The 15,015-nt window shown below is 39.3% G+C and overlaps 1 protein-coding gene across 9 annotated transcripts in view; it reads right to left on the bottom strand.

The window, feature by feature from the left end:
- Positions 1 to 15,015, bottom strand: part of IARS1 (isoleucyl-tRNA synthetase 1) — a 109,031-nt gene that overhangs the window by 82,410 nt on the left and 11,606 nt on the right. For 8 of the 9 annotated variants that reach the window (XM_062619976.1, XM_062620018.1, XM_062620027.1 and 5 more), the window contains 3 exons: positions 6,540 to 6,657; positions 3,667 to 3,818; positions 1,620 to 1,703 (listed from right to left, as the gene is read on the bottom strand). In XM_062619976.1, coding sequence (XP_062475960.1) covers positions 1,620 to 1,703; positions 3,667 to 3,818; positions 6,540 to 6,657 — 354 coding nt within the window. The other variant, XM_062620046.1, reaches the window with a different exon arrangement.

Raw genomic sequence — 15,015 nt, 5'->3', positions numbered from 1 at the left:
GTTTGGAAGATTAATTCTTTTAAGACACTTAAAGAGGTTTCAGAAGACTGGAAAGGGACACAACACAGTATCTACACTTCGAGTGAGATAAGTACTCAGAGACCTAAAAACCTGTCAGACTAACATAACAACCAGATTCAACTTGAAGTGATGAAAAGTTTTTAAGAAATGAAGTGCTAAAGAACATACAATACGAATTTGTCAAGAACAAGTCACACCAAGCCAAATTACTTCTTTTTAGGCAGACTAACCACCTTAGACTGAGATCTATCTGCTTGCTTCTTATCTTACTGCTACAATAACACTTCAGACACTTTGACATCTCGTTCTGGCACACACAAATATTTTAACTGGGTGACTACGTATACATGGATGCACAACCACTTCGAGAAAAGAGTTATTGTTAATTTAGTATCATACTGAAAGAAAATTTCAAGTGGTATCCTGGCAGGGACTATCATCATGCTGACACCATTCAATGGTTTTACTGATAGCTCTGAAGGAGGAAAAAACACTCTCAAGATCAGAAGTTCTGTCAACCCTGAAGAATGAAAAGTAGTGAAAATCATCTTTCTAAACCGAGCACTAGCTTAAATTGATACAGAGTAAGTGACAGATGAAGAGAATTCAGTTGGGAGAAAGGAAGGGAAAATCAGTGCAGAAATACAAAATAAGAATTACTCAACTGTCACAGTATGAGGCACCAAAGTAGACATCTTAAGCAAACATTCCAGCTCTATATTCCCCTAGTTCAATGACTACATGTAATTGCTTAGCTGAAATAAGATGTATCCTCCTTTTTAAAATGTTTTTTATTTTTTAAAGCTTTCAACTGCTTGGTAAAAATAAAAAGGATAAAAATAAAAGTGATGGCAGTGAAAAAGGATAGTTTTTCTCAGAAGAAATGTTAGTCTTTGCTTTCTAATTATTACGGTTTTGTGTGGTGTGGGTTTTTTGCAAGGTTTGGTTGGCTTTTTACCCACTACACAAGACTGAACGAAGTAGAAAAAAAAGAAATTGCTGTATTTCAGCTCATTAACAGGCTGACATCTTACACAAAAGATTTAGAAGCCAAGCTACATATTTTAAGGGAGCTAGAGAATTTAATGACTTACTAAATAATTCCTATTTTTCCACAGAACCAAGATGAATAAGCAGTCTTCAGAAAGCATTAACTGCCACTAACTACATAACTTAGGTAGAACACTCTATAGAAGCAGTATTTGCTTCCTAAAGACAATGGTTTTGCTTTTGCCCATTTCCCTTTAAATAATTACATAATGTTTAGAAAGCATTCAGCATTTGGACAATCTCCAGGTTTTTTTTGAGACTTTTAAATTAACACCTTTCTATGAAAACCCACAGTAAAATGACTAAAGAACCTTCCCACCCCTCACAGAAATACAACAAACCAATGAAATTTTTATTCTATTTGCAGCTTCATGTGCAAGACCAATTTCTTCGAGTAAATTTCCATTTCTTTTATAGATTTTAGCAAGACACACATATGCAGGGAAACCCATCTTTACATAACTGCAAAATCCAACTTCTTGAAACACTTAATTCTAATCTGTAAAAATACTGGAAGCTAACAAGTGTGCAATAATTTATGTACTTGCCTGTCAAGTATCTCATATTCACTGTCAGATTTGTAAAGCGCTATCAGCCTAGATTCCATCAAAATGTAGATCTTTCCCGTGGCACTATCTAGAATATAAAATAAAACAAAAAGTTACATAAATCTCAATTTAATATCCTCACTTGCACCATTATGAAACCTTTCAATTTATGCAAGATTGTATCATATTAGCTATAAAACTAATAGAATAATCCTGCTGATCAACAACTAGTTTCCAGCTGCTTCTTCCCCATACAGCCACTTAATGAACACTTTTCAAGAGTTAAGTTTGAACAGAAACCACAAGATGAAACCCACAGTACTGATTTTCAGTGTGTTTTTTTGTTCGAGGCAGAAATACTCTACCTTGCTTATTATCACTGTGCCAATGAAAAGCTATTGAAAGTTTCAGTGAAAACTGAAATAGAGGGAAACAACTGGAAGATGAACACTTAAAACATAAAATCAAGATTAGGAAGTTGACATCAGGGGTAATGACTACACTTTATGCTGCCTTTCTGAGATTTACTATTCCAATTAATTTTATGCCGGATTTCTTTTCAAAGGAAGTAAATACAAATAAAAAGTGAAGCGTTACAAAGGAAACCCATTTTCTACCCCCAAACAACCCTAATCTCTTAACTTCAACAAGTTTTATTCAGACTACTACCCTCTCAATTTATTCAGGGTCTCTATCGCACCAGCAGTCTGCAAGGCAAAGACAAAGACATCCAACAACTGAGCATCTCAGGCAGGTGTAGGTGTTAATTCTGAAAGTACCCAGTGACTCTTTTTAAATAAGGTCATCTTTGAAAAATCAAAATATATTTATTTCTCTCTTAAAACAAAGAAAACCCAAACATACGTAGTTCACTGTAAAGTACTCTGCACCTTTTCATGTTTAACATTACCTTAGACACACACTAGATTCATAGGGTTATGTTGGAAGTGGAAATTATACCTTTGGCATTCTTTTACTCCAGACTAAATGCCATCATTAACTTGAATATATAGTTTTCCCCCACCTTTCTTTTAAAACAAAGAAAATGTACACTAAAAAGTAAGAAAAGGTAAGCCGTTTGGGAGAACCCGAAAATAGGAATGCAAGAAGTACTTTCATACAAATTCCTGACTACTTTTTTGGGGGTGTGAAGGTTTTTCAGATGACAATTGCATATCCAAGATAAAATAAATTCCTTTCCTAAGTGAAAAGGAAGACATCATAACATACTCACAGCAGGGGGATTGGAACTAGATGATTTTAAGGTCCTTTCCAACCATAACTATTCTACGATTCTATGATTCTATACTCCCTTGCCAACTGAAAAAAAAAAATGGAACTGCAAACCCTGGAAAACAACTTGAAGTAGTAAAAGCAATAGCAATAGCCTATATTGTTTATGCAGCCTACATAGCCTGTTGCATACAATTCCTGAAGTGTTGGTGCTCTCATGAAAAAGATTACCCTGTAGTACAACTTGTTTAGGCAGGCACAACTTGTCCATGAGTAAGCCAAGGCACATGGTCAAATGTAGTGTTACACTGGAACTCAGGGTACATATCTTGCCTTGCATTTGTGCTAAAAATGCAAGGCTAGCACCTGACAGCTTGAGCCTATTATGGGTTAAGAGTAGAGAGACATTCACTTACTGCAACTTAGCTGTCTTATAGCAGTAACTTGTTCATGAGTCTTAGCCCTAGGAAAGGTGGGAAGAAAAAAAGTTGGGGACACCCAGTCACACTTCCCTGTGTCTTAAATACAGTGTTACTTTAATACAACAGACAAAACATTTGCTCTTCCTCTTTATTTCATCTATGAATATATCTTAGGGAACAGTTCTCACAACGCATGTAAAATAAAAAGAGCCCAGCAGTCAAAAATCATCAGCCACATGGGTAGAAAAATCTCATCCTCCAAAATAACACTGATCCAACCACTGCAAAGCGCTATAAATTCAGCATAAAACAGTCTATCATACAAAATGCAAGTACATATTCACAGGCACTGAAGAAAGAAATGTTCATTGTATGTCACCTTCAGTTAACACTTGCCTCTCAACTTAACATATTGCAATTCTGGATTAACGCAAAGGGCCAAGTTACTAGGCAAGGTCCAAGGAGTAGTGGTCCAAGCAAGAAGAGAAATATTTGCATCTTCATCCAGCGGGAAGCTCACAGTCACTGCAGGATCTTGAACGTCCTTAAAAACAAGATAAAGTTAAAAGGGGGGCAGCAAGATGCGAGTTTACTTTGTGCATTAGTGAGAAAAATATCTAAGAAGTAGTAATTCTTACTGCTATCCACCAAAACTCACCTTGCAACTTGCCTAGCTCATCACTGTAGTGGCAAAGCAGCAGCCACAACCAGTCCCAACGTGCCTTCATTATAGCAGCACAAACTGTCAGTCCAAAAAGGCCACAGAGTTAAAAATTCAGATTAGAACTGAGATTTTGGGAATTGGATGCCAGAACAACGCAGAGCCTAGTGTCAGTTCCCTCAGGAACTCTTATAATCCTATTTTAAAAGTTTATAAGCAATCTCACCTGTCAAGAAAGTCAGCAGTTTCTCAGATATTGCTACACAAAGCTTTCTCCTACCTTTTCCTCTACCGTAAGGGAGTAGGAAGAATAACTGTCGCTTAAGAAGATGGAATCTCTCATTAAGAAGCTGTTTAAGGATGAATATATCTAAGCGTATTTAAGGATATATTTATTTCACAGTATTTAAGGGTTTTAATTAATATTTAAGTGTAAATATTTAAAGATTTCAAAAAAAAAAAAATCTCAGAGCAGGAGACCTTTGTCAGATACTCTACAGAATTTTGCTTTCAGGTAAGTCAAAAGAACCAGTTGAAAACAAAGCTTTTCGTTCAGACAAGTACAACCCTGTTCAGTCACTTCACATCTCATATATTATGAAAAGCAGCTTGAAAAAGCAAGTCTAACCTTGCAAATATGAATTTTTTAATTCATTATTAATTTTAAATGCCAAAACAAAAATGGGTTCCAGGTACAAAGACCCTAAAACCATGAATAGGTCCTATCCCCTCATTATGTCTACAGCAAGGCTCTCTAGTTTCCCATGGAACAGTTAACAGCATCATGAGACAGGCAGCTATTTATGTCTGAGCTACGGACTGCTCCAGAGGGAATTTTCTGTGAACATCTGGTGCAGTCAGCAGTAAAACATAAATCTTACATAACTCTCAAATCACCCTTAATACCAAGTAAAGATGGAGCTATCACTACAGTTCTGTCTCTACCAATTGTTAAATGACACTGTAAGCTATTCACTCCATTTTTCTGAAGCACTATGTTGACCATGCAGATACAAATAACTGGCAAGCCATAATAAGATAACATCCAGGCTGCCAAATAAATAGCACTGTATAATGTTTCAATGTGTTCACAAAAGTATACCTGCTTTCATCCAAAGCACTTCTTCAGTCAAATCTAATACAAGCTATTGACATAGTTGACTCAAGTGTACACTGGATGCCTAACTCAGTTTCTCAATTTGCTTCTCATGTCGTTTATTTCTCATTATTTTTGTCCTGCTGGATAAACAGAAGCCAAAGCCTGCTTTCCACAGTGGGAAAGATAACAGCTGCCTTACACCCAGAAATGACTGGTTTTGCTAAGAATAAATCCCATGCACGGACCCATAACATTTCAGTCTTCAAAATACCACCTCTGGCAGACAAAGAAGATACTCTTTGCATGAAGTGACAGAGCAGCACACCCTCGCCCCCAGACACACCACTGGTTTTAAAGTAAGAAAGGGCATCTAAATATTTCATTAAGTCTCTATAGAAAAAGGGCATACACACAAACAAAAAAAAAAAACAACACCAAAACAGAATAGTTTTTGTGCTAAAGAAAGCTCATGAATCTGAGCCTGTATGAAGTGTCAGTTAGTAAGTACAAGCAAAGTAATTACTGCAGTTGTCAGTCATAAACATCGAGGTATCACTGCAGGTCACACTTTCTTAAATCACAAAACCTTTATTCTTCTGTATGGTCTAATAAGCCCTCAGCAATATGCAAAGCTCCAGTATCTGTGGACTGCACTGTACTACAAGTCTACTGAAATTTCTTTCCTAAATGCTATTCTATTTTTGGCCAAATTGGCCTTTCTTAGGCAAGATGTGAAAATGACCAGATGTACAATTCGTGCGAGCTCTCCATGGTAACAACCTAAGTAAATAGAGAGACCTGGGTGGAGACTGGAAACGAAACCTCTGTCCACAAACTTAACATAAAATTTGGAAAACTGGGACCCAAGTTCTGCCCTCACATATGCGAACATAAGTTTGGTTCAGATGAGAAGCTGCACCTACTGTATCTAGGCATTCATTTTAAAGGAACACCTTCTACAACACAGCATACCACACATGATATAGGTAAAACATTTCCTGGAATTTCTCAATCTGAATTAATGATTTTCTGAAGAATTAGCCTAGTGCTCTACAACCAAACACAGCCTTTGACAATTTCCATTAATCCCCTCACAAAAGACTTCGACTGTGTGAAGGACCTTCATTTTTTCTGATCTGGACAGACAGGGACAGCTACAGCTCTCCTCCAAGTATTTACCATAAAAACCCAACACAGTGCAATACTCATCTTGAGAGACCAGAGAGGAAGTGAGAGTAATTTATCAGAATGAAACAAAGTATGTATTTTATAGAACTGCAGGTAGTAACCAAAAAGAATGAGGAAGAAGGCTAAGATCAAGTGATCCAAATAAATACAGAAAATATACTTAGAAGTAACCCATTTACCTAATTTTTTACTTTCAATTTGGAGTGCAATAAAATGCTTATGTAGCACCAAGCAAAAATTACTAGTTTTCCAAATCCAAACTTAAGACAATAGAGAAAACTGATTGCAACATATAATGCACATATATACTGACTCACCTTGTAATTCTGGTGGGACTCAAAGTTTGACAGTGGAGTATTGCATGCAGTTGAAAAAGGCATGACCTTAACACCTCTATACACCAGTCCTTTGTCATACAGTTGCTTGAAAACCCACCTGGAAGTAAACAAGAAACATGAAATAGCAGTTGGCATTTCAAATGTCGTAAATCAACCGCAGAACAGGGTTCTGCTTGAGCTGAAGTGCCATTCTGAATAACACCTTTCTTAAACAATCAATTGTCAATGAAAGACAGTATTTGCAAGTCAAAGGGAAAGAGATTAATTGATTGCAACTGTATTTCTGGACGACTTTTACCTTTAGCTGATTCAGCCAGCTTGATTTTCCATGCACTGACTGCACAGCACACAGTGTTTAGTTGAAATATAAAACTGTATTGCTGACTAACCTTTCTCAAGTTTCTTGAATACAAAGACCACCTGAAATTTGAACTATTAACAAGACTGCAATCAGTCATAATTTGGAGAGAAGTCGTGTAGCGACATGGCTGCTCATTTATTACATCATCTTAAGCACCTACTTACTACAGCAACTAGTGCTACAGAAGAGAGACAGATACAGGTTAGATACCTGGAAACCCACCCTCAGTAAATCCTGACTATCTGAAGAGCATTTTTCACAAAAGTGCACAGCTAACCATGCAGAGTTTACATTAATGCTCTCCTTGATCAGCTCATCTCACTCTGGACTCAGTTCCAGTCCAAAATCACAGTCTCACATTAAGCATTAACTCCGTTTATGAAATCTTCAATACAGCCGGTAGCATATTTGGATCCTTACAGTGTCTCAAAATAGTCAAGACAGCACATATTACAATATGACAAATTGTGTCAATGCTCAAGATGAACAGAAGCTGGAAGAGAAATTTCACACAGCAACTCATCAGGCATCCATGTGAAGGACAAACTCATGTGATTCTCTGTATCTAAATACTGTGGAGCCTACTAAAGGATCACGAACCTTACTTCAACCTACTACACCATCAATATCAGCTGATCAAGTCTCACTGACTTGCACGCTTAGACTTGCTCTCTGCAGAGTCTGGTCATTTCACATTCCAGATCCAAACTGTTAAACAAAGCTGACTTTAAAAGCTCCTTTACTCAAACTATGTTTCCAAACTGCCCTGATCTCTTTTCTGGGTCCCTTTCCAGATAAACGACTCATTGCTAAGCAACCAGCCCCATCCTGGCAAGCAGCACTTCCTTCTGCAGGCTGTCATATTGAGCTTGAGAATCTGGACCTGTATTTAAGTCAGCATCTTGCCTTCTATGTTTGAAATCATAACCCACAACACAAAATGCAAGCAGACTATTGCACTGATTTCTACCTGCAACCCAAAACAAAAACATCAAAAGATATGCACTGGCCTGCTGTCATGGAAGTCACATAGTGTCTTGACTGGAATAACTATTACCATACAGATCAGACAGTTGAAAAAAATATAGCCTTTCATATTGATAAGACATGCAGACCACTCAGATTCATTCATGGGCCTCTGAAAGTCCAGAATTTCCTACAAACAGTCATTAGCATCAGAAAAAAATATATAATCTGAAGTCTAAGATGGATAACAGAGACCTTCAGCAGCATCAAGTTCTGCCACAGGCAGAACCAAACCCAGAAGTCTTTCGGAGCTGCGCACTCCAATGAAGGTGTCTTACCTTACACACACAGTTCAAAAGTTAACTTTTAATGTAATAAATGTCACCCACAGGCAAGTTATGGCTGCCCAATCTCTAACCCATATTTGACACATAACAGTGAGTGCATCTGTTTTACAACAGACTCTATCAACTTAAACTGGCATAAATACAAATCAGCCTTTTATTAAAAAATTAAAAAAAATACATTTGTGAATATAGTTTCATCAGCTTCCAGCATATACACTGGAGCTGGCCAATTGTAGTGATAGGACAAGGGGTCACGGGTTAAAACTTAAACAGGGGAAGTTTAGATTGGATATAAGGAGGAAATTCTTTCCTGTTAGGGTGGTGAGGCACTGGAATGGGTTGCACAGGGAGGTTGTGAATGCTCCATCCCTGGCAGTGTTCAAGACCAGGTTGGACGAGGCCTTGGGTGAGACGGTTTAGTGTGAGGTGTCCCTGCCCATGGCAGGGGGGTTGGAACTTGATCTTAAGGTCCTTTCCAACCCTAACTATTCTACGATTCTATGAAGTTAAAGATTTAAATGCATGCTTATCATCTCAGAGCATAACTAACCCAGACTGTGACAAGTGACAGCACTTACACTGAAGGTGTTCTATTTGCCTACCAAAACCAGTTAACTAAACTATCTATAGGAAAAAAGCTCCACTTTATGTTGAGGACCATTTTAAGAACACAATGCAGCTGCATATGCGAGACTAACCACAAAGTGTTGGCATAAGCAGACCAAGGAGAAAAATGATGTTTGTTCCTCATAGACTGAAACAGGAAGCTCTGGGAGCAGAAGGTATCTTGTGCTTAACTGCTATATAGTTGTAAAAAGAAACATAGTCTGCTTAAGCAATAACATAGCTTGCTACATCTAAAGCACATTATCAGCTAGAAACAGTAACAAGGAAATGATTATGAAAAGTGGTGATTGAGTAACCTGTAGAGGAATATTTGTCTGGCGGGTTTTTATTGGTTATTGTAAGCTTAAAGCATATAATCAAGCGACTTTGTTAAATAAATGATTCTGTACCTGCATGGAGTCCGTGACAACATACACCACACCTCTACTTTCTGAAAAACACTGCCTACTAACAGCATAGAAGAAAACTAGTCAGAGAAACACTGAATATTTAATTTGCCTGTAAATATAACTGTAAACTCAGAAAACTGTAAACTCGGGAAGGTGAACACTACATGGAGCTGCCAAGGTAAAAATCCAAGCCAGCATCTCCCTCTTGTGGCAATTCTGCCCTGTTGCAAACCAAGTGCTCCCCAGTTGTCCCACTGCTGAACAAAGAGATGGGCTCTACGAACCACATCACTCTTCAGAGCTCACTCATTTGTAGTTTATAACCCCTACCCTCAAACAGCCACTCCAACATAATAAGTAGAATTACGAACGAGTCAATACTGCTGCATAATGCAACAGCCCTCACTGTCACTGCACAAAGCTGTTCTCTCAAGAAACACCAAACTGGTTTCCTTAACAGAAAAGTTTCCAAGAACAGTTCTTGTGTGACCATCAGAAGCAGCACATAGGAGATGACTCCCAACCAGCTTCCTCCTAGCATCCATAAAACCCTCCTGCCCACCTAAAACAAAGCAACTCCTAAAAGTGGACCTAGTTCTAACAGCCAGAGTCACTTATACAAAGGAGGATTTCAGGTTTTGCTTAAAAGTTTGAGACTTGGTATTTTAGACAATAACCCATCAAAACATGTTTTAACCCTTATGTTTGCAAAATGCTGATTATTCGCAAGAAAGAGGGTCTAGGTTTGTAAGTCAAATATGAAACTGTGGTTCTTTCTGAAAAGAAATAAGCTAAGAAAACCACATGGCTCCTTTTTACTGACAAACAGAAAACATTTTCTCTTACAGGTCAGAAATCAAAACCTATTCCTCTACTTCTGCTACGTTTCTCCTCAAATGTAAATAAATATAGTTGCATCCTCTTGGCTGTGGGAGCAGCACTTACATATTCCTTTACTGAAGAAAAATGCCATTAAGGAAACTGTGAACTGAACATGCATATTCCAGCCACTTATTAACAGAAAACCGGGTCCCTAAAGATGGGTGGCACTTTTAACTTCTAAAAAGAGTAACACACACTGAAGTTTGTTGTTCCTGAAGTCTCATGAGGGGATGATACACAATAACCAGACTGCGAGTTACTCTTAGCATACGCATAACTTTAAAGAAATTAGAACTTGGCTACAATATTCATTGATCCAAGTCACATACACACCATGCAACCACCACATGGATATAACCCCTAAAAGGAAGCTTTTGCTTGCAAAAGATACCGCTCAGTCAACGCAATACTCAAAACACCCTTAGATTCCCACCCAAAACCAAACATTTCCCAGCATTCTCCACCAGATGCAAAAGCAAGCTGTCCTCTTCAAACACATACACTGACTTCACATTGAAGAGAAGGATTTCATTTCAGAGCTTCTCAAATTCTTAATGCATTCCTTTTGGGTATCAAGCGATTTCAAGTGATTCTGTGTGCAAAGACTCAGTATCTAAAGATTTGCTAGAGGTTTGAAAGCTCCTAGCTTTCCAGAAAATCAAAGTACTTATTACTACCATTGAGAAGTTATTTTCAAACTCACATCAAGCGCTTTTCCTTTTTAAATTAAAAACAAAACAAATAAACAAAACCAAAACAAAACAACACATCCCCCCCCCCCCCCAAAGCACACCACAAAGGAATTGCAAACTCAGTTACTGACAAAGACTAAAACCAAAGTGGGCAAATCATTACAACAGCAGGATCTAGAAGTGCATTATTTCAACTTGTCTATGGTAGTATAGATAAATGTACAAAATCACTGCTGTGTGACGTAGCATCAGTTCATGTCAAGATAAATGACAATTTCTGTGAAAGAAATTGTATCAGTCCAGCAAGCAGAATGCATCCAAACAGCACCGTAAGCAGCAGAGATTAAGGAGCAGGCTCTCCTGTGATTCATGAGCAACGCTTGAAAGAAAAAGATGAAATCAAAACGACAACAACAATGAAAAACAGATGCATGGGGATGAAAAACAGAAAGACTCAACACTGAACATGAGTCAAAAAAGCATAAACCTAAGAGGAACATTAAGTCCAATAACAAACACGAACAGCCCGTCTTTAGAACAGCATTTCTGAAAGACACCTTAAGACAAAAAGGAAGAGCAATTGTTCTGGGGCCTAGGACTCCTAAGTACAAAATTTGTCAAATCTTATGTACAACTACCAGTGAAAACTAGAAGATCCCAGCATAAAGAGATCATTCTCTCCCAGAACTACCCTCCAACCTTTGGATCAGTGTGTAAAATGATTCTGGATCAATCCAGACATGTAAAATACCTGTATAGCAGAAAATACAAACATCTAAACTTGATGCTAGACTTAGCCCAAAGATCATCCAAGTAGGAGTTCAGTGTGCCTTTCTTCAAAATACAGGCAAGGAGGCAAAACAACGAGGATTGGAATGGTAAGAAGATAAGAAGCAGACTAGAGCACTAAATGCACAAAAACCCATACAAGTATGAAAAAAATTGGAGATAGCTAGTAGAAAAAAATGGTCAAAACAGCATTGAATCTCTCTAAATAATGAGAGAGTCATAAAACACACAAAATGCAACAGTAATTCCTATTAGGACTTCAAATCTATTGTTCTGAAATCATTCTGGTTAAGTGCTAGACAAACTACACATGCGGGGGGGGAATTGAAAACAACTTTTACTGCTTACACAGAAAAAACAAAATAAAATGTAACAACCCAGCTGTTTTGATCTTTTTTTTTTTTTGCCAGTCATCCTCTCAAAGGAGACTCCCCATTCACCTACTCACGGAGAAGGACAGAGGCAGCTGGACATGAACATGAGTGGCAGAGCCCATCCTGAGAATACAAAGTACAGGGGAAAAAAAAAGCCAACACCAATCATCATGCCAAAATGAAAATAAAGTAACACGTAAGGAGTCAGGCAACCCAAGGCAAATGTTGTCTACAACCTCTTCAGCTGCAGCTTAGAAGGGGTGCAGTGGCACCCCAAGCCTGATGCTCATGCAGAAGAAAGGGCAGGGCCAAAGGCCACACCTAGTAAGGAAAGAAAAGAAGGTCCCCTCTTGACAATCCTAAAGGGAAAAGCAAAACTGGAACAAATGAGATAGGTCCACTGGAAGGAAGGCAGAACTGGACGAAGTGCCCCATCACCAAAGGAAGCTCCATACTGCGTTTTCACAGTAAACAGCACAGTTTTAGTGCACAGCCACGACGTCAAACATGTAGAATAACAACTTTCTACTGTAACTAGGGATGTTTCTCATTCTCCCCTAGCCTATCCAGTGTTACCAAAAAAGGAGTCAAGAGAACCTTCTTCTTAGGGTATTTAGTGGAATGTTTCCACTACCTGTGGTTTCACACCATATAAGCAAGACATAGAACCTTAGAACAGTTTAGGTTGGAAAAGACCACATTCAAGAAAGGATGGAGATCCTCCTTAGCCCCCCTTTTGTTGCTAATGTATTTATAGAAACATTTTTTATGTTATTGTCTTTTATGACAGTAGTCAGATTAAGCTCTGGTTGGGCTTTGGCCCTTCTTATTTTCTCCCTGCATAACCTCATGATACCCTTGTAGTCCTCCCTTCTTCCAAAGGTCATAAACTCTCCTTTTTTTCTCCCCCCTGAGTTCAAGCCAAAGCTCTCTATTCAGCCAGGCTGGTCATCTTCCCCACCAGTTCACCTCTTCACCCATGGGGACAGCCTGCTCCTGCACCTTTACGATTTCCTTCTTGAAGTATGTCCAGCCTTCCTGGATTCCACTTCTTTCCAGGACTACCTCCCAAAGGACTCTGTCAACCAGTGTCCTGGGTACAGGAGTAGCAGTCATTTTTTTCTCCTTCTTAGTAGCTGGTGCAGTGCTGTGTTTTTGCTTTTCAGCCTGGGAACCACGCTGATAACACCAATGGTTTTTAGTTGCTGCTCAGTAATGTTTATTCTGACCAAGGACTTTGTGAGTCTCATGCTCTGCCAGGGAGGAGGGGAAGCTGGGAGGAAGCAGAGACAGGACACCTGACCCAAACTAGCCAAAGGGGTATACCACAGCACGTCATGCCCAGGATGTGAACTGGGGGCAGTTACCTGGAAGGGCTAGATCACTTCTTGGTCAGGCTGGGTATCGGTGGGTGGTGAGCGGTTTTATTCTCTTCCATTGTCACTTCCCTTATCATTATTATTATTGGTGGTAGCACTAGTGGTTTTGTGTTATACCTTAGTTACTGGACTGCTCTTATCTCAACCTGTGGGAGTTACATTCTTTCGATTCTCCTCCCCATCCCTCTGGGAGCGGTGGGGAGGAAGGAGGGAGATTGAGAGAGCGGCTGCATGGTTCTGAGTTACCGGCTGGTCTTAAACCACAACAACCAGGCTCCTAAACAGACCAAAGTCTGACTTCTGGAAGTCCAAGGTATCAGTTCCACTGACCCCCCCCCCCCCCCTTCTTACTTTTCTGAGAACTGAAAACTCTTTATTTTGTGATTGTTGTGCACAAGATGGCCTCAAACCATCACCTCACCCACAAGTCCTTCACTGGTGCCACACAACAAGTCCAGCAGGGCACTTTCCCTAGCTAGCTCCCTCACCTGCTATGCCAAAAAGTTCTCTTCCACACACTCCAGGAACCCCCTAGACTGTTTCCTCCCTGCTGTACATACTTCCAGCAGATATCTGGTAAGCTGAAGCACCCCCCAAGAACAATGGCAGTGGCTGTGAGACTTCACAGCTGCCTACAGAATATTTCATCTGCCTCTTCATCCTGCTTGAGTGGTCTGTGAGAGACTCCCATCACGATATCTGCCTTGTTGGTCTTCCCCCCCCCCCGATTCTTACCCATAAACACTCGACCCTACAGTCACCATCATTAACCCACAGAAGATCAAAACACTGTTTTTAAAACTGAATTACACCCGAAGTGCAATAGCTAAACTTAGACACTAGATGGTGATAGGAAGCTGTTTAACCCTAAAGCTGTGCCAAGGAGGAAAAAACTCCTCATCAGACCCACAATTGTGTCATCACTCCGCCCTCAAAGCTATTCCCTTCCTCCTCTCCTCAGCACTTCTCAGGCTGTTTCCTCAGCAGCCAGGGAGAATTGCTCCTGAGATGCAAACTCACAGTCAGCCTGAGAACTACGCAATAAGCCAGCAGTAAGACAATAATTCACTAGCTGTTTTTCTGGTTTTGCTCTGGTTTTCCCCAAAGCTCATGTGCTTCTTTCAGCCCAACTGTAGACCAGTAAAAAGTTTAAGATCACAACAAACTGCTCTCAATTTCACTCTCACGAGCTGTACAAAAAAATAAAACCATTACTACATTGCATGTTTGTTCAATGCTAGCTCAAGAACATCCTTCTTGTTGCACCGCTTTCAGTGAAGGACATACTTCCATTGAGATTCAAGCTGGCTGCAGGATGGATATACGAATTCTGCAGAGTGAGAACTTACAAGTTCCATTTAAGTTATTTCAGACATGAAGAGCTGACTGTCTTCTCTATATGAGAAACCACTGCAGAAGCACCTTTTAATGACATCTACCTTCAGCATTTCCAGAAAAACTCTACCTAAAGATGCCACAATTTTATCATTGGATGAAGTTTTGTTCTGGGTTCAAATTTACCAGCCTGAAAATGTGTTCTACTGTCAGCCACCACAGACATAGCAGCACAATGCCTACAAAGCAGTTGTTTCCAAGAAACCCATTACTGTAACGCATGAAAAAAAGTACTAAAAATACTCTCAAGCACC

The sequence above is a fragment of the Pezoporus occidentalis genome, unplaced genomic scaffold, assembly GCF_034315485.1.
Source record: "Pezoporus occidentalis ecotype Australia unplaced genomic scaffold, CSIRO_AGI_Poc_V1 ctg106, whole genome shotgun sequence".
In the NCBI taxonomy this organism is placed as follows: domain Eukaryota; kingdom Metazoa; phylum Chordata; class Aves; order Psittaciformes; family Psittacidae; genus Pezoporus; species Pezoporus occidentalis.
This window is presented reverse-complemented; position numbering and strand designations above follow the sequence as displayed.